Source organism: Salvelinus alpinus, chromosome 5, assembly GCF_045679555.1.
Source record: "Salvelinus alpinus chromosome 5, SLU_Salpinus.1, whole genome shotgun sequence".
NCBI classification, from domain to species: Eukaryota; Metazoa; Chordata; class Actinopteri; order Salmoniformes; family Salmonidae; genus Salvelinus; species Salvelinus alpinus.
The window spans coordinates 29,620,119-29,645,909 of record NC_092090.1 but is presented as its reverse complement, the minus strand read 5'-3'; the positions used below and the strand labels follow the sequence as shown (position 1 = coordinate 29,645,909).

Genomic DNA, 25,791 nt, shown 5'->3' with positions numbered 1-25,791 from the left:
AATTGGTCGGGGCTAGCCGGAGGTTTTCAAAGGGAGCCAGGATTAATCATACATCATTCACTGCCCTCAACCATAAGCAACCATAAGGACCCTGTGAATCACCTTTAATGGAAGACTACACTCAAAGTGAACGATTTGAAGGGTTCCAGGCAACGCATAATGTTCTAACTCATTAAGAGAAAATTACTTTTATGTAGGAAAAGTCTTGGACAAACAGAGAATCGGGGCTTTGAGGAAAGTTTGCATGGTAGGCTGACAAGGCAACTTTTAAACACTTTTTATCTCCATTAAATATTTAGTAAGGCATGTTATCTTTCTTGGATATGACTAGCTGCTGTAAATAAAGGAAGATGAAAGAAGTTGTGAAATAGCTTACATCAACATAAATGTCGTTATTTTAGGAGATTATTTTTCTTTCATGTCTTCATGTAAATTAAATATTTGAACAAACTCACAATCCTGAGAAGTCGTCTGCATTAATACCCACTGATACTCTGGCAACACATCCTGCATATTGTCAAGTCCACAGCAACACCGCCCATATGGAGAAGAGGTGGGACACTGACTGACACTTGACTGTTGGCAACTAATCACAACCCCATTCTGTCAAATCCCCCAGAAACTCAGGAAATGACTCAGCATACCTTTAAGCTTATTACATATATTTTAGGTAGTAACTAGCAAGAAGACTACGTTGATACAAAACATGCCTTTGTCAGCTAAAGATAGACATTTATTATTTCCATTACCCCATAAAATAACTTCAGACAGAATAGAAATGAGGAATCAAAATGAAACGTAGAAGAATAGCAAGGACCGTTTCAAATACAGCACTTTTCTTTTCAACTATTCTTTATTAAATGGACATTTCTTGATACCAGCTAACTCTGAGAGGGTCTTTGTAGCTTTTAGGATTCAATATTAGAGATGGAAGCAGAGATATTCCATATTGAAAAGTCCAAATGAAATACTACAGAGAAAAAATACCTACAATCGTTTTAAGTCCGTTTGTTAATTCAAATAGCAAACTTAGCTTGATCTGACAGTTAATTTAAGCTATTATTTTGCAGCAACCTTTAAAAAAATACAGCCAGCTCTACCGTATTGCAGCAGCCATTTTACATAAATGAAAAACTAACATGTACATTCTACATAGAAACTACAGAAAGTTGAAATAACATGACATTCCTCTTAAGTCACTCTTAACTTCGCCAGGTCTTTCTACTTATTCACACTGGATCAAATACCTCCCACTCCCATTAAGCCTGAGAAATAATCATTACTAACACTGGCCTTATACTAATGAAGTATAATTTCATTAGGATTTAATAAATGCAAATCTAAAGCATATGTGCCTTGCAATACTATTGTGGCAATTTCAACTAAAGGTATGTTCATTTTTATATTTATCTTAATCTTCTTTGAATAGCCCCCTTGGTTCAATATGAACTTAACCTTTTCCTTTGTGCTCAGTCATTGCTGCTGAAGATAGGGCGCCCTCTGCCAGTCACTCAAATCATTACCGTAAAAAAAGGTAGGCCGTACATAACGTTCTATACTGTACTTTAAGTGCATATAGGACAGAGACACATATATATATATATATATATATATATATATATATATATATATATATATATATATATATATATATATATATATATATATATATATAAAAAATGAAAGACAGAAATATTAACATTAATAGTCTGTATTTACTAATTGCCTGCAATCATTTAGCCACTAAAAACACTCAATATTAATATATAAAACAAGATAATGTAGAGTTTAACATTTATAAATATGTTTACCATTTATTAATACTGACCTTATAGGTTTTGCTGTATATATGATGGAGAATCTACATATATAAGTAGAATCTCCAAATATATCTGGAACAAAAAACAAATACCAGAAACGCAGTTTATAAAGGCATAATAAGTATAAAGATGTATGTCAGATTATAGTTATACAATAATATTTGACACAAATATCAGGCCAAATTAAGAGCAGATAACCTTTATAATGAAGAAGTACAATTCTCAAAATGTAAATATGTACATACAATCCCTTCATAAAAACTCAGCTTCCTCTCTTGGATGGAAACGTCCAGTGCAATATCATGTCATACTGTCCTTCAAAATAGCCAGTGATAGGCTCTGCCCCACTGCCTACAACTAGAAGGTATGCTTCCTCCAGTTGAGAGAGTGCCTCCTCTTCCTCTTCCTGTGGCACTGCTCTCTCTTCTCTGGCCAGGGGAAGCCTCCCTCAGCTGCTCTGTACACCTCGTCGTACTCATCGCTGTCGGAGTCCTCCTCGGCTGCAGGGAAGGCCCTGTCTGGGAACACCTCCCTGAGTCTGGAGCTGAAAAACGTCTCCAGGCTGCGACCTGCTTGGGCCACCTCTGAGTCCGGCTGGAGGACAGACAGAGAAACCAGAAATTAAACACAGCTCATCTCAGGTTTTACTACTGTGACCCGGATCAGTACTTACAATTGCATTGTGGGACATTTAATAATGTAAATGATACAATAAAATATGCATTTGCAATACAGCACTGAAAGAGTGGTCAATATATACAGTTTAACCTCTATCACTAGAATATTATTATTAATCTATATCACTTACATAATTGAACTTTGCACAGTTCCTGAACATGAGGGAGACATCAGCCACAAACTCCTCAGGTGAATAGTAGTGGTGAGTGCTCCTCTTGCTGAGTTTGGCCCTGATCACAGACAGATCCATGGGCCTTTTGATTATCTGGTAGTAGTGGCGAGCCTAGGTTTCAAAACACGTTTTATTAAACCAGATCACTGTGTTTTTGCGGAGTATTGTGAATACTAACATGCTGATTAAGAATAAGATTGGGATCACTTACCAGTGGACTGACCGGCTCATGGAAGGGAGCACTTAGCATGTTGCTGCAGATCAACAGAGTCAACCTCTCACATTTCTACAGAGGGGGGGACAACATTGATTTATTACGATAAATAACATTTACTGTAACTAGTAGGTGTGAAACCCCACTTACAGAATACATTGAGCCCTCCTTGACACTACTGACTGGTCATTACCAGTAATATGTTGAGTCCAGTGTCAGTTGATTCAAATTTTCATAATGAAGAATAATACTTACTCTCTGGTCACAAGCAGAGAGCACATGAGGCAATGGCTTTCCTGAACATTCTGCAGCCAGCCTCTGGTTCTCACAGTCATACTCCACCTCTGGCTGCTGGATATCTCTGCAGAAGGTACACACCCAGTCACCCCTGAAGTAGGAGAGGACACAGAGGCAGACATTGGTTATCCTCAACCACAGAGCAGTAGTGTAGACAAGACTGATGGATGAGAGAAGTGAGGTGTCCCAAATGGCCCCCTATTCTCTGTATAGTGCATTACTTTTGACCAGAGCCCTATGAGCCCAATGAGCCCTATGAGCCCTGGTCAAAAGTAATGCATTATATAGGGAATCGGATGCCATTTGGGACACAGTCTATGACTTATGGCGGTGAGATGACTTACGTGGGGAAGCTGAGGAGAGCGGGCACATGGCAGGACAGGTGGAAGACTTTGGGACAGCGGTCACAGCACAGAAGGTCTCCTCCGATCAGACACACGGCACAGAAGTCTTCACTCTCCATCTCCATGGTCTCTGCCCCAGGCATGACCTGCTCGGCTTCTTCGCAATGCATCTGTGGACCAGGGTCTGCAGGCAGAGCCCTCTGGGCTGGACGGGACTCCACTCCTGGGTCAGGACTGATAGAGGCTGGGTCAGGGACTGAGTCTGGCTCCGATTCCAGATCTGGTCCAGATTCTGCAGACACTTGTGATTCAGGGGGTTGTGCACAGTCTGATTCCAGGTCAGAATCTAATCCCGGACGTGTTTCAGATGGAAAACGGGGGTCTGAGCCAGGGTCAGGTTGGAGGTCTGATTCCATATCAGCCTCTGATTCCGCATCAGCATCCAGGTCTTCACCATTCTCTGATTCTAAACCATTCTCTGATTCTTCACTACCTTCTGATTCCACTCTAGGTTCTGATTCCACACTAGGTTCTGATTCCAAACTAGGTTCTGATTCTGTAGCAGCCTCATCAGGAGATTCCTCATCAGCAACTGATTCCAGATCAGCCTCCGATGCAGACTCAGCTGGTGGATCAGACTCTTGCTGGGGATCTGATTCTGGTTGTGGGTCCGAGTCCAGTTCAGGGTCAGAAACAGTTTCTGAGATTGACCTGGGATCTGAGTCAGAGTCAAGGTCAGGTGCAGAGAAAGGTGGGGGTGATACAAGATCAGTGGCGGGTACTTGCAGTGTGAGCTCTTTGTGAGGACTGTCTCTTCCATGCTCAGGCCAATCATTGATTACTGGAGGTGGGAGAGATTGATTGATAGTGTGTCTCTCTGAGTATTGTTTATCCAGAGACGGGCTGACCGTTGCGACCTTGGCTTCTTTTGATATTCCCTGTAGACAAAGTACAGAGTTGGACATTTAGAACATGCCAGTAGTATTATACCCTGATCTGAAACACATTGCAATTTAGTTCAGACCTAGCCTCTTCTCTGGGCTAATTGCTGCTGCTTATAAGAACCAGCTGCTGGACAAAACTAGTTCAGACAAAATGTTTATTGTGGTTATGAAATGAGTATAATCTGACATCATAGACTTTCTGGAAGAGAAGAGAGTTCACGGCGTTTTAGTGGAGCCTACCTCAGTCATCTTGTCCTCCCATCCCCTCTGTGGAACAGGTCCTGTCCTTTCTGTTGCGGTGTCTGGCAGAGGGTCACTCTGTCGCCGCCCCTGTGGTGGGATCCGAGACACCAGGATCTTCAGCCTTTCCAAACACACCACTGGAACCTTGGAACTGGAACTCCCAGATTCCTTCTGTACCTCTCTGTCACTGATGTATGAAGAGGGAAGTGGTGAAGCAACATAACTTTAGCTTTTCCCCTTAAACAATTTTTTGAAGATTATTGTGATGTTTAAATAGAACATACCTGTTGTCTGTAGTCTTTCTTGGTATTCTGCATTTTCCTTTGACGTCATGCCCAGTCTCATCATATGCATAGACATAATCTGGTAAACAGGAGAAAGAATAATCATTTGATGAATCCATTTAACTGATGTGAAAGCAGAATTTGGATATTAGTGATGATGATACTGTATACATCTCTCAGTGGTCATATGTTCATATGAGAGCATATTGTTACTACATAATCAGAACATATTTATCTACAGTTATAAATATATATATATATATATATATATATATATATATATATATATATATATATAGATAGAGAGAGAGAGAGAGAGAGAGAGAGAGAGAGAGAGAGAGAGAGAGAGAGAGAGAGAGAGAGAGAGAGAGAGAGAGAGACAGAGAGAGAGAGAGATGTGTTGTTTATTATTGCCATGGTGTACAATATTGCCAGCTAGATATGAATTGCAGTGTACAGTGTATACAGAAATAAATAAATCATCTGAGAAATGTATATTGTATAATAATAAATAAATGATAAATGTATAATATTTGGAAGTTAAGTGGCTCAGTACCAGGCTCTGTCTTGTAGATGGTCAAAGGCGACAGGCGTAGGCTGGGCTGGCCTCTGGAGGGAGGAGTGGCTAAGGATCTCTCCAAGGAGGCCACAGATCGTATCACTCCATCAGAAGACAACCCCCTCCGCCTGAGATCCATGAAACCCTGCTGAGGGAGGGAATCAGTCATAATCAACATCAACTACTGTATCAAGCACAGACACCAACCATATTTTACATCCAAAGTCTGTAAGAATAAGGAGAAGGGACACCTTAGTGTTAGCTTTAGGAATGTGTTTAGTAAGATAAACCAGATATCGTTACAAAACATTATGGGTATTGTACTACATCATGCTACAAAGTCAACTGCAGAGACAAAAACAAGAAAAGGCTTTGCTGCCAAAAACCTGGAATCTGATTGACCCAAAAAAGGTAATTTTGTTAAATGTACCTTTAAACAGCAACACTAGCAACTTTGTCCAATTTGTTTGCAAAAAAAGCAAATGGACTCATTGCTGCATCAGTTCTGTTTTTTGGTAATGTCTTTTACCCTCTGCAAAGAATTTACATTGCCATGTGTGTAACAAGAACAAGGTTTTAAGTCTGACTGCCAAACCTTTCTACCACATTTATATGTATCCCTTTAAAATCAAATCCAAAACTGCTGAGACTGCACCTTAAAATAACTGACATATTGTAATAGATACAGTATTTGGAATATTGTTTTCTTTTACAATGTTATTTTCTTTGTATAGAATTACATTAATTATAGGATCTCTATGGCAGCAGGTCTCTGTTTAGTAATAGGTTACCTGGTCTGCCATGCGTCCCCTTTCCACGGCTGCTGTTGCTAGGCTGTGGGTGGCCCCCAGGGGCCTGTCTGTGGAGGGGCTGCTGGAGGGGCCTGCCAGTTCTGGTGGGATGCTCTGGGATCGACTCTTCCTCCCACACAGTGAGCTGGGCCTGCTGCTCTGAGCATCAACACTAAACCCATGGGTCGTCACAGACATCTCCAATGAAGTGGATCTCTGTCAGAACACAGAAACACGGAGGCAGACCGCCTCAGCACACTCTACTGTTGCTGACTGAGCATCATACAACACAGGTGCATCTATTCATGTCATAGCAACAGAGAGACAGTGCGGTGGTGGGAGGTGTGTGGCGGAACAACCTTCAGTACCACACGCACTAAGGACGCCACTCAGAATCCATTCTGTGAGCCCTGCCTGTCTGATTAAAAACAACGCAATCGCTACAAAGCCCATTCATTTCAGCGAGAGATGGCCCACACAACTGCTCACAACACCGTCATTCTACTGATAATGAAGGGCTTAGTTACAACACCAATTATCGTATGTAAATCCACCATCAGAAGTGCGTTAGCTAGGCTCCTTTGAATAAGCGGCATTAGCACATCACAGATTAGACTCTCTTTCTGTCTCTCCTCCATTGGCCTTCCCCTCTCGTCATCATTTCACTAATGTGAGTTTTCCAAAAAGCCCCCAGCAACTGTGTCTCTGTGCTAATGCAGCCATACGCCTGACAAAGCTCGAGCACTAGCCTGTGTCTCAGCACCCCTCCTCTTCCTCTCACCCCTCCTCTTCCTCTCACCTCTCCTTCCCTCCCTTTTTTTCTCTGTCTTATTTCTCACAGCGTGCCACACACCATGGAGATTTAGACCAGCTGACACAGAGCATGTGCTCATAATTACCACTCGGTTAAAACACTTACCTGATCCGCGCCCCGAGGAGAGGTGTGAAGGAGTCTAAATGTGGAGAAAAAAGCTATAATCCTCTTCTAGAGGAAGAGGGAGCGAGACAGAAGACAGGGATGTATCTGAGAGAAGTGTACCCAGAGCTGAAATCAACCTGCCAGCTCCACCAATTCCCCAAGTGTCTCATTATTACCAGGTTAAGTATGTATGTGGCTGCGCCCAAGCGCATTTTCTTCTCTCTTTCACTCACTGTGTCTTGGCAAGGCGGAAATCATGTGCCTCTGTTGTTGTAATCATGCAGGAGGAACATTTTTGATCGGTGATCATTCGGTTGCTCAATCCCTGGTACCAAGGGTAAACAGTATAATCTTTTTTTAGTTTTTTAAAATATATTTCAGCATAGCTGGTGCTTTGATTGTGTTAGTGTGCCTCTTTCTTAAGCATAGTTCCTTCTTCAAATGGAAGCACCTCAGGTTTCTGTAGCACCATCTGTTTTCAGGGCAGCTGTCAACCACTGTGACTGATCATTTGGCGTAAACAAAGTTATTGCCAGAATTCTTTCAATATCCGCTGTATGTAGATATTGAGACAGGAAATACTGCTGTCAGCCTGGGTTTTAAGACTTGCAATCATGCGAAGCTCCCTGCGGTACAATGTGCTTTGAGCTTCAATTATAACACCATGAAACCAATTTACTGTATCCAGCCTGCCCTCAACCCATTGGCTTTTTATTCTGCCATAATGCACAACCGAAGTGAAACAATGGCTGTACCTTGCACTATTCTCCTCAGGACAGGTGTGTGACCTGTGGTTTGTGTGTGCGTGTATGTGTGCATTGCCAGAAGCGAAGCAGGGCTGAGGCATGTGTGTTACTGTGAGTCTGAGAGGTGTTTGTGAGCAAGACTGTGTGTTTTGACACCTCTGAGCTCAGAGTGTGTGGTGAGGTCTATAAGGCCATAGAGAATGAGGAGGGACAAGTGTGACCACTGGGGAGTCAACAGAGTTAAAGCGAAATGAGGTTGTGGGACCTATACAACTCTCTGGTCAACAGACAACAATGGGGGAACTCCAACGTAGGCCAAAAGTGCACTATCGCTGAGCAAACATGGACAGCTTTACTAAGAGGATATGGTTTAAGCATCTCTGATGTGAAGAAACAATGTTCATTATAGTGTGCTTTGGTCAACTCACCATGCCATCTCTGCAGTCTTTGGATGGCTGTGTAGTCCTGGCCTCCTGCTGCTCTTCCTCCTGCTGCTCTTCCTCCTGCTGCTCCACTGCCAGTTCGGCCACTAGGGGAGACAGGAGCTGCTGCTGTTGCTGTTGCTGCTGCTGCTGCTGCTGGATCCCGTCTGTCAGCACCTCTCTGTCCACCCCTGTCTGTACATGTGTCTTCTCCCTGCTCCCCTCCTGGATCTGCTCTGTCAACACCTCTCTGTCCACAGCTGGCTGCCCAGGAGTCTGCTCTCTCTCTCTGCTGGCCTGCTGGCCCTGGCCTTCCCTGGCCCCATCTGTGGCTGGCTGTGCATGAGTTTCGGGAAGCAGCTGAATCTGAGGCTGGTAGAGGGCTGTGGCTGGGGGCTGAAGTCCAAGACCTCTACTGTTGGAGCTGGAGCTGAGCAGGCCTGGGTCAGCAGCCGGGAGATGCTCTTGCTGTTGGGGACGCTGCATGGAGGAGGGCACCACAGCTGGTGGACCTGGAGGACTGTCAGGGCCCCAGCACCTCAGCAGCTGACTCTGGTGCAGAGCCAGTGAGGGAGAGCTGAGGGTGGACTGGGCACACCTGGCGGAGTAGGGTTCCCGCTGGGTCTTGTCCAGCTGCACAGCTGGCTGTGGCGGTATGCAGTGGAGGCAGCACATCTGGGGCTGACAGCAGGCCTGGAAGGCACAGCTCTGCTCCCGCCCTCCATGGCACACAGATGGCAGGGACAAGCAGGTGATAGGCTGGGGCCTCAGGATGCTGGGGAAGGCCACGCCCTCAGAGTAGGAGCGATTTCCCCCCTCAGCAGTGAGCTGACCTAGAACAACAGAGATACTTGTAGTTTAGGAATAAGTCCAGGTCTCCAGTAGGAAGGCATTAAATGCAACACTTTCAAAAATTACATACTACCAGTTTACAACCAGTCACTGCAGCCAAGCTACTGTAGCCAAGTCCTTTAAGCCTTAGTTTACCCAAAGTTGAGATCTGCTTAGTCCAGTAGCTGGCATCCCAGTTGAACTTGATTTTCACAGGGAGCCAGGCGTCTGAGTGAAGTGGGGGTTCAAGCAGGCGCTGCATCTGGAGAGAAATCTAAAGGAGGACAGGCGTAATGTAAAAGCCCAAATGACCTTTTATCATAATCAACTCCAAAAATGTTTTCTTTCTCTTTTTTAAAATGAGACTAGAAAATGGCCTTGCATTTTACAAGTGGCAAAATAATGGTCTTGTGTTTGACCCGCAAGCCCACCCTTCTGTCCCTTCAGACCTACCAGCTCCCTGCTGAAGAGCAGTGGGTTCTTGAGGTGGTGGGCCGTTGCCCAGCTGATGAAGTTCTGCACGTGGTCCAGCTGGCTGCACATCTCTATCGCCCCCTGCAGCTGGTCCTCCAGACGCCGCTGGAAGTCCTCTGAGATCTTCTACACACACACACAGAGGCAGACAGAAACATGCTCACGTGTAATTGCTGGTACAGAGAGAGTGAATTACAGATGGAAAGAGAGGGGCTAATCAATGGCTTGTTTTTCGCCGGATTTCATTCCTAAGATCCCTGCTTTTTTGACAGATCATTATTGCCTCTCCATTGCGAACGGTCGGAACTGATTAGATAATGTTGGGAGCGCTCCTGATTGGGAACATGTACATTCATGGTCAGCTAGACACTGGAGATGAATGCTCCTGGAAACATAGAGACTGAGGGGAGAGAGAGAGAGAGTCATTACCTCCAGTTGCTCTATTAATAGGTTAGCCCGTTTGTTCAGCTCATTCATCATAATCATCTTTGCCATTTTAATCTGGTTCTCAGCCTTCCTCTGCGTGACCTTTACACCGTGCAGCCTGAGAGGAACACAGAGAAAATGACATTCTGATTACTGACAGAGAAACCAAAACAGTTGATGGATTGTGGTGTATAAGTGCTTTATTGCACTTGGATGCTTTTCAAATGTTAGATGGGTATTTCATTCAGAGTTGGAGAGTGTATTGTATATGATCTTTGAGAGGACATATACATGTCATCAACATTGCTCTGGTAAATTTGAGCCAGGTTTCTGAGACCACCAGCTGTTGGCTTTACACTTGCTTTATGAGATCAGTGTATACTCTTGCTCATTCTACACATCTGTCTGTAATGTATTGTACACGCGGAGCTTACCTGTCCTCTATCTGTTTGGCTGTGCTCTCCACTGCAGACCTCCTCTCCTCCACCTGAGCCATCAGGCTCTCAAACTGCCACTGTTGGTCCTGCAGGGCCTTCCCAATGTGCACCAACCTGAGGACAAACAGATATCACAGTGGGTCAAATAATACAATAAAAACACCACTTAACCTCACCACTTTACACCCTTTCATTTAAAGCATCTCCTTGAGGGCTAGTTACTGTATGACGTTAGGGACTTTTGGGACCACTAATGCACTGCAAAATCACAGGCAACAGGGCAATGTATCATATGGACTGAATTAGAATTAGGTAGGTTGAAGATATGCACCAGACACAATGCAAGAGGTTTTTAACCTGCTGTTAGCCCCTCACTGTAATGCCCTTGTGCCGTGTCTAAGGACTGACCTGTGGTTCTTGTGGGCGGACAGGTGACAGCTGCTGCAGCACATGAGGTCACAGGACTCACAGAAGAGCTCCAAGGGCTCCTGTCTGTGAGAGTGGCACATGAGGAGGGGGCGGCCACACGAGCCAGGGCCTGCCGGGCAGAGGGGGGAGGGGGGAGAGAAGCATAGCATTACCACAGAGAAGGACTAAACAAGCAATTCACACTACAGCTAAAGGTATTGGGAGGAATTGGTGCTGTACATTTATTTGCTAAATGCACAAAGATATATCATGCAAACAAATGTTCAAAGACACATCATGTAAACAAAAGTGGCCTACTAAAGAGCAACTGCATAACATTCATGTCTGGCAGCACACAGTTTATGTACATCAACGTTTTATTCTATTTTTAAATCAATCTACAAGACAAACTACTATTTCGCTGAATGTTTCCTGTTGAGTCTTGTTTAATTTAGTTTCAAATGTTATCTGCAATCTCACTCTACTCTATTTTAGAGTTGGAAAATACATTGAATCTGATATTGGCCTCAAGTTAACAGTCATTCAGTATCATCATCATTCCAAAACTATTTTAGGTTGGGGAAATATGGCATCCTTTAAATCTAGTAAATATTTCTGGGCTTAAAGAATGGGTAAACAGATGGAAAATAGGGCAGAGAGAGAAGGTCTTTGATCGGAGAAATGAAAGACCAGTGCCAATCTAGATTAATAACTTTGTTCGGTTGGCTTTTGAAGAATCAAACAAAACCTTCACACCGCAGGATGTAGACAGTAACAAATGCTGCTAGAGAACAAATTACTTTCATGTGCGCATGCATAAACGGCCATGTTTTAAAAATAAATGCAGCATTAGTCATTTGATTTGCAATGTAATGAGAGTTCCTACTCTATGCAAATGATCTGTATAAATAGCTGGAAATGTGATTCTTATGTAGCATATATGAGACTTCCTGCCCAAAGTTATCACTTCCTCACACTAAGGTTATATCCCAAATAGCACCTGTTCCCTATAGGGCTCTGGCCAAAAGTAGTGCACTATGTAAGAATAGGGTATAATTTGGGACGGAGTCCAAGCAATCACCATGTGGCATTAGTTAATTTACTTCAAAACTGGACCCAAATTGACTGAAGCCTTTAATTGACTTTTGAGAACAATAACAACCAATTGTTGTATCCTGATGCTGGTGTTTATTTCCCCTCTTGGGTAATGATTGTGTCATGAAACTGTGTGCACTGCACTCGGAGCAGGCCTAAGCATTGTTATGAGGGGTTGACTGAGAAGACTGGGTGATGTTCAGATGGCTATCCACTGTACACATTAAAGTTGGTCCTATGTCTATACTCTGGGGTGATGCAGAAGGATTTCCCACAGTCACAGACACACACGCAGGCACAAACGCACACACAAACACACAAAAACCAGAAGGGGCAGGAAACAGATCACAACGTGATAGAGAGACCACAGGGTCACAATGAGTAAACACAGCCCCCAACAATACACAGTACTGCTGCTGTACACACACACACACACACACACACACACACACACACACACACACACACACACACACACACACACACACACACACACACACACACACACACACACACACACACACACACACACACACACACACACACACAGCTAAGCATGGCCCTAGTTAGTACAGTCAACTAAACACTGACTCAACAGAACAGTACAGCGCTCAACACAACCCTATAACATAAAGATCACATCCCAGTTCATATGCAAACTGCTGCACACAGGCCCACAGAGCCTGACTAAAGTCTCAGCTGAACATAGCTATCTGCTGAACACAACCCTACTGCACTCTGCTGGACACACCACTCCAATGAGCAGTGCCTTTTGCACAATGCTCTCCACAAGGCCTATTGTGCACTGCGTAGCACAGCCCCAGTGCTAAGAGCTGAGTGACCACATCCTGCCTGCAGAGCTACGCTTTCTCACCCGCAACACTTCAAACTGATGTTCTCACCAAAACACAAAAACAAAACACTAACACACTAAGACAGCAACACTTAGAGGTGGCAATAGAGGTGAGATGTGATCACAGAGTTACAGTATGACTTCGCCTTTTAGCATCCAAGAGTAGAGCCCTAGAAACGTACTTTTCAGCATCCACGAATAATATCACACTGCTGCTACAAAAATAGTATCATTCTCAGAGTGTTCACTTTCTGAATGTGGGCCACATGATAAAATGAATTGTGGAGGAACCATTACTGTACCACCAACCATTACAGGCTACATGCATAATTCATCACAATCATTCCTACTGAGACATGATTAACAAACAAACATGGGAAAAAGTTGAAACAAAGAAACCCAAACAGGTCTGATGACGACCCCGGGGAAACGAAGCCCATCTCCACCCAACCGGCCAGAGACACCCGGATGTGGAGACTGGAGAGGCAGTGAGGGATGGGAGAACCTGTCTGGGAGAGAGAGATGCTTGCCTGGTTCGGGTGGAGGCAGAGAGCTGGGGGCTATCTGGTCCCTCTGGTGCAGGTCGGCCCATTGGTTAGTGGGCTTCTGGTGTTTGTGCAGGTCTGAGCACTGAGGGGAGGCTTTCTGGTGCTGGTGCATGTCTGTGCACTGGTAGCACAGCCACTTGTTGCAGAATGTACACAGGCTCTGGGCTAGCCTGGGCTCTGGGCACTCTGCGCAACGCTGCCACAGACAAGAGAAGACCTGTCATGTATTGACACACACCAAGCACGCACGCACACAAGCACACACACAAAACAACAAGGTCGTCTGATATAAAGATGGGGTGACATATGTCAGAAGTATTTGTGTTACCTCCCTCTGTACTTTGGGCTAAATCACACTCCTCAGAGCGGTTACTTGTGTCGATGCTCACACATTCTGAGCTATTCCCAGAGAATGTCAGATGCATTCCATCAAGTTCCTCAAAATGAAGCCATGTTGAGAGTCACAGACACAAGCTGCCCAACCAGCTGATTCATTTCCCTTTTAATGCAGCTTAAAGACAGCTAGTAGCACATATCAAAATACAGCTGCAACAATATAAGAAAACAGGTCATACTGAAGTCATGCCAATTGCACAGGATGATCCTTTCTTCTTTCAGAACGTGTTGTGTATCTTTTCATCCTCCTCACATTACAGTTAACAGTTAACATTATCCCCCTCAGAGTTATTTGGAAAAATATTCATATTCACTTTGTTAGAAATACACTGAAGCACATCAAAGACTTGAGAGAGTCTGAATACCCTCGGGCTAAGACAGCAAATAATAAGTCCATGCATTTACATTCATTCTATTTCTGCAATTGCCTCTACACACAGAGGCACAAACAAAAGTAGAATAGAAAATCTGCTTGTGGGGAAAAAGAGAGTTGAGGTAATCTGTGTCAGCCGTGTCATAGGAATGTTAATAGAACGTTGAAAGAACGCCTTACCTTCTCCATGTCAGCACTGGGGTAATGTGTCCTCTAGTGAACGGTAGAGCTGGTACCCAGCAGAGCTGCTCTCGCTATCGGAGGGAGAGGACAGCACAGTCTGACGCTCACACACAGCACAGCAGCACTCACACTGAAGCTTTTACCTGCGGCAGGAAGCAGCATGCACCGAGAGGTGGCCCCAGAGAATACGGCTTACATGACAGCCTGCGTGCTGAGCTCTCCTCTCCTCTCCTCGCCTGGTTCATCTGTGTGTAGGACTCCTCACAGAACAGAAGGAGAGGAGTGTCAAATTCAAATCCATCCTCTCTAACACACAAAAAAACATAATCCTTTTTCTTAAATAAGCCTGTGCATAATAATTGGGAATTAGGGAGATACGATAATTATTTTTTTTCTAGGGCGAAATATCCCCGGAAGCCCTTCCCAAAATGGAAGGAGAGGCCGAATGACCTACAATGTTGGAGGGAATTGTAAGCACTGCAAACGGGAGTGGAGCAGGCTGGGATGGGATGGGCTGTGGTGGGCTGGGTTGTGGTGGGCTGCTGGTGACCTCCTTCTGCATCCCTGTATCAGCACAAGGAGGGGACAGGTCCCTTTGGAGCCATACATGCTCACGTAGCACACCATAACCGGGTCAGGCTCTGATGAGCACCAGATGAGAGTAGGAAGCACTCCTGCTTTATCTTTATTACAGTATTGCAGAAGAGAAGGAATGGCACACTGCAAGGAAACAAAACTAACTTTGTGGCTGGATAGACAATCCATATACAGTACTAGAGAGGAGGATCATGTTGTAACTGTCTTAAAATGCATCAGCAAAAAGTGACACTATTAGAAGGGAGATATGACTCCTCCCGTTGCTGTAATGCTGAAAGAGTTGTGGAAAAGAGTAGTAAGACACCCTCACTATGCGAAATCAAGATCAAAACACCATCATTGCTGCTGCTCTGAGTCTGCCTAACACCAAGCCCTGCAGCCTGACCTACAAATCTGACAACTTTCTCATCCTCTGGTGCTTCACAGGGGAGCTAAAAACCATCCCATTCCCCATTGTGTGCTCAAAGACCCACTTTAAAACACAATTAGTCAAACCTAGCGGACCCCGCCTCTTGTTCACTCAGCTCTCCTGCTTTTTAAACCCCCCTCCTCCCCTTTCAAACTCCCCATTTTGCTTTTAAACCAGAAAGGTGTTAGCACTATACCTCTCTGTGAGGGACAGCTCTCCTGCCCTGCTAAGTGAGGTTGGTGCTGTATAAAAGGCAGCCTGAAAGCATGACATCTCTAGAGATGTCACAATAATAGAAACTTCACTGGTGATGTCTCCCCTGAAAGCACACCTATGTAACATCCATTAACACTGAGGTGATGGGATCCAAGTGAAAAACCACTCCAATGTCACTTCCCTGATCAGACAATTATCTACATAGTGACTGTAAATATTCATGACTTCTCTGGCCAAACTCCTCAATCACTCCCTGTACTGTACACTGTAATGGAAAACTGTAAATTATAAGGTCATTTTGGGTATTATCAATACTCTGAAACGTTTTACTGCAGCATACTGTAAATGATGGTGCATTGTGGGAAAATGTTGTGGGTGGGGAAAGAACTGCTGTATTTCTAATGGTACTGTAATTGCACCCTACAGAAAACAGTACCATATCTTTGGAGCACCAAAAACCTTTTGACCACTAGTGGGTGAATGGTATTGTTGTTTCTGGCTCATTAACATACAATATAAATACAAAAGTATGTGGTCTCCCCTTCAAATTGGTGGATTTGGCTATTTCAGCCACACCCTTTGCTGTGAGGTGTATAAAACCGAGCACACAGCCATGCAATCTCCATAGACAAACATTGGCAGTAGAATGGCCTTACTGAAAAGCTCAGTGACTTTAAACGAGGCACTGTCATAGGATGCCACCTTTCCAACAAGTCCGTCAGTTCGTCAAATTTCTGCCCTGCTAGAGCTGCCCCGTTCAACTGTAAGGGCTGTTTTGTGAATTGGAAAGGTCTAGGAGCAACAATGGCACAGCCGCGAAGTGGTAGGCCACATAAGCTCACAGAACGGGACAGCTGATGCTGAAGCGCGCAGCGCATAAAAATCATCTGTCCTCGGTTGCAACACTTACTACCGAGTTACAAACTGCCTCTGGAAGCAATGTCAGCATAATAACTGTTTGTAGGGAGCTTCATGAAATGGGTTTCCAACGACGAGCAGCCGCACACAAGCCTAAGATCACCATGCGCAATGCAGGCTGGAGTGGGGTAAAGCTCGACGCCATTGGACTCTGGAGCAGTGGAAACGCATTCTCTGAAGTGATGAATCATGCTTCACCATCTGGCAGTCCAGGTTTGGCGGATGCCAGGAGAATGCTACCTGCCTGAATGCATAGTGCCAAATGTAAAGTTTGGTGGAGGAGGAATAATGGTCTGGGGTTGTTTTTCATGGTTCGGGCTAGGCCCCTTATTTCCAGTGAAAGGAAATCTTAACGCTACAGCATACAATGACGTTCTAGACGATTCTTTGCTTCCAACTTTGTCGCAACAGTTTGGGAAGGCCCTTTCTTGTTTAAGCATGACAATGCCCCTGTGCACAAAGTGAGGTCCATACAGAAATGGTTTGTCTCGATCGGTGTGGAAAAACTTGACTGGCTGACCTCAACCCCATCGAACACCTTTGGGAAGAATTGGAACGCTGAATGCGAGCCAGGCCTAATCACCCAACATCAGTGTTCGACCTCACTAACGCTCTTACATTTACATTTACATTTAAGTCATTTAGCAGACGCTCTTATCCAGAGCGACTTACAAATTGGACTTTTGTGGCTGAATGGAAGCAAGACCCCGCAGCAATGTTCCAACATCTAGTGTAAAGCCTTCCCAAAAGAGTGGAGGCAGTTATAGCAGAACAGGGGGGACCAACTCCATATTAATGCCCATGATTTTGGAATGAGATGTTCGACGAGCAGGTGTCCATATACTTTTGGTCATGTAGTGTATATATCAATGGAGGCTGATGAGGGGAGGACGGCTCATAATGATGGCTGAAACGAAGTGAATGTAATGGCATCAAACACATGGAAAACATGTGTTTGATGTATTTGATACCATTCCACTTAATTCCACCATGAGCCTGTCCTCCCCAATTAAGGCGCCACCAACCTGCTGTGGTATATATACAGTCGGAAGTTAACATACACTTAGGTTGGAGTCATTAAAACTAGTTTTTTAACCACTCCACAAATTTCTTGTTAACAAACTATAGTTTTGGAAAGTCGGTTAGGACATCTACTTTGTGCATGACACAAGTCATTTTTCCAACAATTGTTTACAGAGTATTTCACTTATAACTCACTGTATCACAATTCCAGTGGGTCAGAAGTTTACATACACTAAGTTGACTGTGCCTTTAAACAGCTTGGAAAATTCCAGAAAATTATGTCATGGCTTTAGAAGCTTCTGAGGGATGTATTTCAAGGCCTACCTTCAAACTCAGTGCCTCTTTGCTTGACGTCATGGGAAAATCAAAAGAAATCAGACAAGACCTCAGAAAAAAACATTGTAGACCTCCACAAGTCTGGTTCATCCTTGGGAGCAATTTCCAAAAGTCTGAAGGTACCACGTTCATCTGTACAAACAATAGTACGCAAGTATAAACACCATGGGACCACGCAGCCGTCATACCGCTCAGGAAGGAGACGCGTTCTATCTCCCAGAGATGAACGTACTTTGGTGCGAAAAGTGCAAATCAATCCCAGAACAGCAAAGGACCTTGTGAAGATGCTGGAGGAAACAGGTACAAAAGTATCTATATCCACAGTAAAACGAGTCCTATATCGACATAACCTGAAAGGCTGCTCAGCAAGGAAGAAGCCACTGCTCCAAAACCGCCATAAAAAAGCCAGACTACAGTTTGCAACTGCACATGGGGACAAAGATCGTACTTTTTGGAGAAGTGTCCTCTGGTCTGATGAAACAAAAATAGAACTGTTTGGCCATAATGACCATCGTTATGTTTGGAGGAAAAAGGGGGAAGCTTGCAAGCCGAAGAACAACATCCCAACCGTGAAGCACAGGGGTGGCAGCATCATGTTGTGGAAGTGCTTGCTGCAGGAGGGACTGGTGCACTTCACAAAATAGATGGCATCATGAGGGAGGAAAATGATGTGGATATATTGAAGCAACATCTCAAGACATCAGTAAGGAAGTTAAAGCTTGGTCGCAAATGGGTCTTTCAAATGGACAATGACCCCAAGCATTCTTCCAAAGTTGTGGCAAAATGGCTTAAGGACAACAAAGTCAAGGTATTGGAGTGGCCATCATAAAGCCCTGACCTCAATCCTATAGAAAATGTATGGGCAGAACTGAAAAAGCATGTGCAAGCAAGCAGGCCTACAAACCTGACTCGGTTACACCAGCTCTGTCAGGAGGAATGGGCCACAATTCACCCAATTTATTGTGGGAAGCTTGTGGAAAGCTACCCGAAACATTTGACCCAAGTTAAACAATTTAAAGGCAATGTTACCAAATACTAATTGAGTGTCTGTAAACTTCTGACCCACTGGGAATGTGATGAAACTAATAAAGGCTGAAATAAATCATTCTCTCTACTATTATTCTGACATTTCACATTCTTAAAATAAAGTGGTGATTCTAACTGACCTCAAACAAAGAACTTTTACTAAGATTAAATGTCAGGAATAGTGAAAAACTGAGTTTAAATGTATTTGGCTAAGGTGTGTGTAAACTTCCAACTTAAACTGTAACTGTAGATAAATACCTTCTCATTATGTAGTAACAATAGGCTTTCATATGAACACTGAGAGATGAATACTGTATCATCATCACTGATATCAAAAATATGCATTCACATCAGTTAAATGGATTCATCAAATTATTATTGTTCGCCCTCTGTTCACATACTTTTGGTGATGTAGTGTATTTTGAGGTATGCCTTGTCATAGGCTATATTGGTTGCACACATGAGTGAGAAGGCTGTACTAATTTAAGTCCTTATAGTGCCCCATCAATTTGTATAGGGGACAGATTGGAGTGGCAGCAAGTCCAAAACCTTAAATGGTTGAGCATTTTGCCATGTCCTTTTGGTCTGTTTGGCCCTGTAGTCGCTGCCAGTTTGGAAGCCTTTGTTAAGGCCTCTAGAAGTGCAAGTGATATAAAACACAAAATATTCATGAATATACTGTAATGTGTAAACACTTTACCTAGCAGCCAACCTGTTTGCAATCTCTTGTAATTACTGTATAATACTGTGAAATACAAACCCCTCCCTCAATTAATTTCATTCATCCATTCATTCATTATTTGTTGATTACGGTAGCATTACTTTTTTACAGTATTCTTTTTACAGTACATTTTACGGTATTGTACTGTGTGTCATTACACATTACTTGCTTTGATACTGTATATTACAGTATAATACTGTAATAATACAGTATAATACTGTAATATGAAATACAGAACAATACTTGCCACCGAGCTGCCTGTACGCTACTGTCAAATTCACAGCAACCCATTTAAAGTGTATTTAAGTCCATAACTCATTACATAGCCTACAGGAGAAAAATGTGTTCAATACTCTTCCTTGGAATCTGCCTTGTGGTACAGATGTATCCGTATTGAATTAATGATAATAGCATATAAAAAAATCATAAAAGATATGCATAATTTAAATCATTTGAGCACTCTCATCACTGAAGGTACTCTTGTGGTCCTCTGTTCAAAATCAGGCATAGTGAATCCATGTACACAGTGATACAGTGCCTTCAGAAAGAATTCATACCCCTTGACTTATTCCACATTTTGTTGTGTTACAGTCTGAATTCAAAATGGATTAAATAGATTTTTTTCTCTCATCCATCTACACACAATACCCCATAATGACAAAGTGAAAACATGTTTTTAGAATATTTTGCAAATGTATTGAAAATGAAATACATAAATATCTAATTAACATAATAATTCACACCCCTGAGTCAATACTTTGTAGAAGCACATTTAGCAGTGATTACAGCTGTGAGGCTTTCTGGGTAAGTCTCTAAGAGTTTTCCACACTGGATTGGGCAATATTTCCCCATGACTCTTTTTAAAATTCTTTAAGCTCTGTCAAATGGGTTGTTGATCATTGCTAGGCAACCATTTTCAGGTGTTGCCAAAGACTTTCAAGTAGATTTCAGTCAAAAAACTGTAACTTGGCCACTCAAGAACATTCACTGTCTTCTTGGTAAGCAACTCCAGTGTAGCCTTGTGTTTTAGGTTATTATCCTGCTGAAAGGTGAATTAATCTCCCAGTGTATGGTGTAAAGCAGACTGAACCAGGTTTTCCTCTAGGATTTTGCCTTTTGGTCTATTTCTTTTGTATCCCCAGTCCTTAACAATTACAAGCATACCCGTAACGTGATGCAGCCACCACTATGCTTGAAATATGGACAGTGGTACTCAGTAATGTGTTGTATTGGATTTGCCCCAAACATAACATTTTGTAGTTACTCCACAATACTAACCTAAATTACAGAGTGAAAAGAAGGAAGCCTTTACAGAATAATAATATTCAAAAACATGCATCCTGTTTGCAACAAGGCAATAAAGTAATAATGCAAAACATTTGGGAATGCAATTAACTTTATGTCCTGAATCAATGTTGTTGATCCATCCTCAGTTCTCTCTTATCGTAGCCAATAAACTCAGTAACTGTTTTAAAGTCACCATTGACTTCATGGTGAAATCCCTGAGCGGTTTCCTTCCTCTCCAGCAACTGAGTTAGGAAGGACGCCTGTATTATTGTAGTGACTAGGTGTGTTGATACACCATCCAAAGTGTAATTAATAACTTCACCATGCTCAAAGGGATATTTAATGTCTGTTTAGTTTTAATACCCATCTACCAACAGGTGCCCTTCTTTGCGAGGCATTGAAAAACCTCCCTGGTCTTTGTGGTTGAATCTGTGTTTGAAATTCACTGCTCGACTGAAGGACCTTACAGATAATTGTATGTGTGGGGGTACAGAGATGAGGTAGTCATTAAGAAATCATGCAACTTATTATGTGACTTATTAAACACATTTTTCCTCCTGAACTTATTTAGGTTTGCCATAACAAAGGGGTTGAATACTTATTGACTCAATACATTCCATCTTTTCATTTTTTATTAATTTGTAAAAATTTCTAAAACCATAATTCCACTTTCACATTATAAGGTATTATGTGTAGGCTACTGACAAAAAAAATCTAAATGTGATCCATTTTCAATTCAGGCTGTAACACAAAACAATTAGGAAAAAGTCAAGGAGTGTTAACACTTTCTGAAGGCACTGTCTGTATCTGCATGTGTTTAGGCTACTTTTCTTTACATTATGACCCCTAATCATGATGCACCATCCATGTATTGGGTCTTGTCTATTGAGTGATGATGAGTGTTGAGGGGGCTCTCTGAGAGCTGATATGCTTTTCCTGTGAGAAGGAATGTGAGCATCACTCCCTGGCTGTCTGTCAATAACAGCTTTATAGCAGTGCCTGTGTTTCACTAACACCTCCCTGGAAGTATTATTATTTTTGTTTTATTTAACCTTTATTTAACTAGGCAAGTCAGTTAAGAACAAATTCTTATTTACAATGACGGCCTACTTGTAAAGCCCCACCCGTCCAAACTCTCCCCTAACCCGGACAACGCTGGGCCAATTGTGCGCCGCCCTATGGGACACCCGATCACGGACGGTTGTAATACAGCCCGGGATCGAACGCGGGTCTGTTGTGACGCCTCTTGCACTGCGATGCAGTACCTTAGACCGCTGTGCCACTCGGGAGGCCCTGTATGCTCGGGGGACTACACACTTCCCAGCTTGTTCATGTTTCTGATGGCAATAAGCTATAATATGTGGATTTGCAGGTATGAATTCCAGGGCATTTCTCTTTTTATGAAATTGCATAATTATCTTTTAAACCTCCCAATATGGAATCAATGTGTGGGGAAATTATTGTATTATTGCCCTATTTTATACAGATCGGCCACACTGACACTTAACAGAGGTCAATGTCACTCATTGATAACCTGTCATTGTCATCATGTATATCAATTGTGTATTGAGCCTGATCAATGAATGCAAACGTGGTTGCTGTTGTTTCAACCATTTTCTGTAAAATATCAAGTTGTTAAAAGTAAAACAAGTTATGATACATGGCTGGGCTATCATTCCAGTAGGCTATGTGCAAATATCTGATTTTCATCATGATAGACAAGGAGCAGGTGAATCAATGACTTTAAAATTAGACAGATAGATTGTGTAACAATCTAGTCTAATTATACTGACGCATTCCCTGTTGTAATCTAAATATAATGGTAACCTAACTGGTATCGATTTGTTGTTTAAATGACATTGCTGAATTCTTGGCTCGCATACAGTATCGGAGGATGCGCATAATTTGAGCTACTCAATAGTCAACAGAGCCGCACCTAAATTCATTCGATTATTTACGCATGTATTTAAGCTGTCCAAAAAATCATGCATTACAATATCGTTTTTAAGATACAAAACACAATAGTTGCTCATAACATACCTCAAACGCAATAACTTTCGCTTTGGCAGTGCGTCCGCAAGGTTCAGAGTCAGACAATATCAACTACCGTTATGTGATGACAATTGCTTTCAGTGTCAGTGCGCACGTAGTGTACTAGGACGTGCTACATTATTATTATGACCATGTTTACGAATTTGAAATGGACTGTAGGCTACTGGTATATTCACTGCGATACGATACAGAATATACTCACCTAGGCCTATCCTATTATAGTGAAGGGCTGTCACAAGTCAAGTATGACCAAAGCTCGAGTTTTTTACCTTAACCTGATCATCACCGTATAAGGCAGGCTATCCCCTCTCCATCCATTGGATGTCGCTCTTTTGTCCAGCTCAAATATTTTGGAGTTACAAAGTCTCGTGTTTGATCGTGAGACTTACATGCGTTAATTTCTTCGGGAAAAACGGTACTTCCCATCTGAAATCTCACATCATCACCCCCCCCCCCCCCCCCCCCCCCCCCCCCCTACACACACACACACACACACAAACACATTTGATCTTCGGTTAATCTTATTGTCATAATGCATTTTTGTACAAATATCTTCCCAAACACATACATTTCACATTCATTTTATGACGGTAACATTATGACTAGCCTATTTCGCCTATCTATTCAAGCTTAAAATATGCTGTCGATATGTTTAATGTTCCACCGTAAAAGCCAGTTGTGCTTGCCTGGTAACTCAGTGCAAGCATCATACCATGACAGGACAGTATCACGATAGGACAGTACAGGTAAACTATTGTTTTAATAATATTTAACTTACCCAACCCGTTATTCATCCTAGCCCACCATAAATACCGAAACTAGAAGGCATCGGGCACGTCATCCACGGGCATGGGCGTATGGTGAGGGATACCCTTATTTTGGTCTAATGTATAACTGCATCCCAATCGTTTTTTCGGGTATTTTTCAGCTGACCGTCTTTGCTCTGCCATCCCACAGCTCAACACAGAACATCTGACAGATGATATGCACCATCACAGATCCAATGGTGATACAATACCTTTTAATGCAGAAGCCAATGAAAGTATGTGTAAACTTGCCCCGTTATTGTCTCCCTGTTAGTGTATCACACTGTAACCCAGATTGATTTTAATAACCACTGGTTTAGATAGTGTACAGTGCATTCAGAAAGTATTCAGACCCCTTGACTTTTTCCACATTTTGTTACGATACAGCCTTATTCTAAAATGAATTCAATAGTTTTTTTTCCTGATCAATATTCACACAATACCACATAATGACAAAGCAAAACAGTTTTTGGAAATATTTGCAAATGTATTAAAGATTTTAAAAAGTATTCAGACCCTTTACTCAGTACTTTGTTGAAGCACCTTTGGCAGCAATTACAGCCTCCTTGGGTTTGACGCCACAAAAATACAGTTGTGCTCCGTTAGGTTGGATGGGCTGCACAGCTATTTTCATGTCTCTCCAGAGATGTTCAATCGGGTTCAAGTTCAGGCTCTGGCTGGGCCACTCAAGGACATTCAGAAACTTGTCCCGAAGCCACTCCTGCATTGTCTTGGCTGTGTGCGTATGGTCATTGTCCTGTTGGAAGGTGAACCTTCACCCCATTCTGAGGTCCTGAGCGCTCTGGAGCAGGTTTTCATCAAGGATATCTCTGTACTTTGCTCCGTTCATCTTTGCGTTGATCCTGACTAGTCTCCCAGTCCCTGCCGCTGAAAAACATCCCCACAGCATGGTGCTGCCACCACCATGCTTCACCGTAGGGATGGTGCCAGGTTTCCTCCAGACGTGACGCTTGGCATTCAGGCCAAAGAGTTCAGTCTTGGTTTCATCAGACCAAAGAATCTTGTTTCTCATGGTCTGAGAGTGCTTTAGGTGCCTTTTGGCAAACTCCAAGCAGGCTGTAATGTGCCTTTTACTGAGGAGTGGCTTCCATCTGGCCTGATTGGTGGAGTGCTGCAGAGATAGTTGTCCTTCTGGAAGGTTCTACCATCTACACAAAGGAACTCTAGAGCTCTGTCAGAGTGAACATCAGGTTCTTGGTCACCTCTCTGACCCAGGCCCTTCTCCCCCGATTGCTCAGTTCGGCCGGGCGGCCAGCTAAGAATAATGGAGGCCACTGTGTTCTTGGGAACCTTCCAAAGCTGCAGAAATGTTTTGGTACCCTTCCCCAGATCTGTGCCTCGACACAATCCTGTCTTGGAGCTCTACGAACAATTCCTTCGACCTCATGGCTTAGTTTTTGCTCTTACATGCACTGTCAACTGTCGGACCTTACATAGACAGGTGTGTGCCTTTCCAAATCATGTCCAATCAATTTAATTTACCACAAGTGGACTCCAATCAAGTTGTAGAAACATCTCAAAGATGATCAATGGAAACAAGATGCACCTGAGGCTCAATTTCAAGTCTCATAGCAAAGGGTCTGAATACTTATGCAAATAAGTTTTATTTTATTTTATTTTTTTAAATAGATTTTCAAAAATGTCTAAAACCTTTTTGATGCTTTGTCATTATGGGGTATTGTGTGTAGATTTATGAGAAAACATCTTTGATACATTTTAGAAGGCTTTAACGTAACAAATTGTGGAAAAAGTCAAGGGGTCTGAATACTTTCCGAATGCACTGTATACCTAACCTGTTAGTCCTGAGACTATTGTCTCATCCTGACACCCTCCGTTCCTCGGTTGTCTTCGTCGGATAGAGCTAGAACGTAAACATGGTCTTGTTCACTGAATGGCCTTCCTGTACACTGGTCAGCTACCCA

At 43.0% G+C, this 25,791-nt stretch overlaps 1 protein-coding gene across 5 annotated transcripts; it reads right to left on the bottom strand.

Moving 5' to 3' along the window:
- Window positions 1-707: 707 nt before the first annotated feature.
- LOC139575881 (tripartite motif-containing protein 66-like) lies at window positions 708-24,085 on the bottom strand. 5 transcript variants are annotated; one of them, XM_071401279.1, is made up of 18 exons: window positions 23,821-24,085; window positions 14,601-14,717; window positions 13,488-13,701; window positions 11,010-11,139; window positions 10,599-10,715; window positions 10,168-10,282; window positions 9,718-9,864; window positions 9,421-9,538; window positions 8,440-9,266; window positions 6,347-6,562; window positions 5,553-5,703; window positions 4,997-5,075; window positions 4,710-4,899; window positions 3,526-4,463; window positions 3,140-3,272; window positions 2,882-2,956; window positions 2,629-2,781; window positions 708-2,414 (listed from the first exon to the last, which is right to left on the bottom strand). In XM_071401279.1, exons 2-18 carry the CDS (start codon window positions 14,700-14,702, stop codon window positions 2,178-2,180), a joined length of 3,942 nt encoding a protein of 1,313 aa, XP_071257380.1. In that variant the 5' UTR covers window positions 14,703-14,717; window positions 23,821-24,085; the 3' UTR covers window positions 708-2,177. The 5 variants fall into 5 exon arrangements, with proteins under 5 accessions (XP_071257380.1, XP_071257381.1, XP_071257379.1 ...); XM_071401280.1 differs by having other exon boundaries at window positions 14,601-14,714; window positions 23,821-24,084; XM_071401278.1 differs by lacking the exon at window positions 23,821-24,085 and adding an exon at window positions 23,031-23,315.
- Window positions 24,086-25,791: the final 1,706 nt, after the last annotated feature.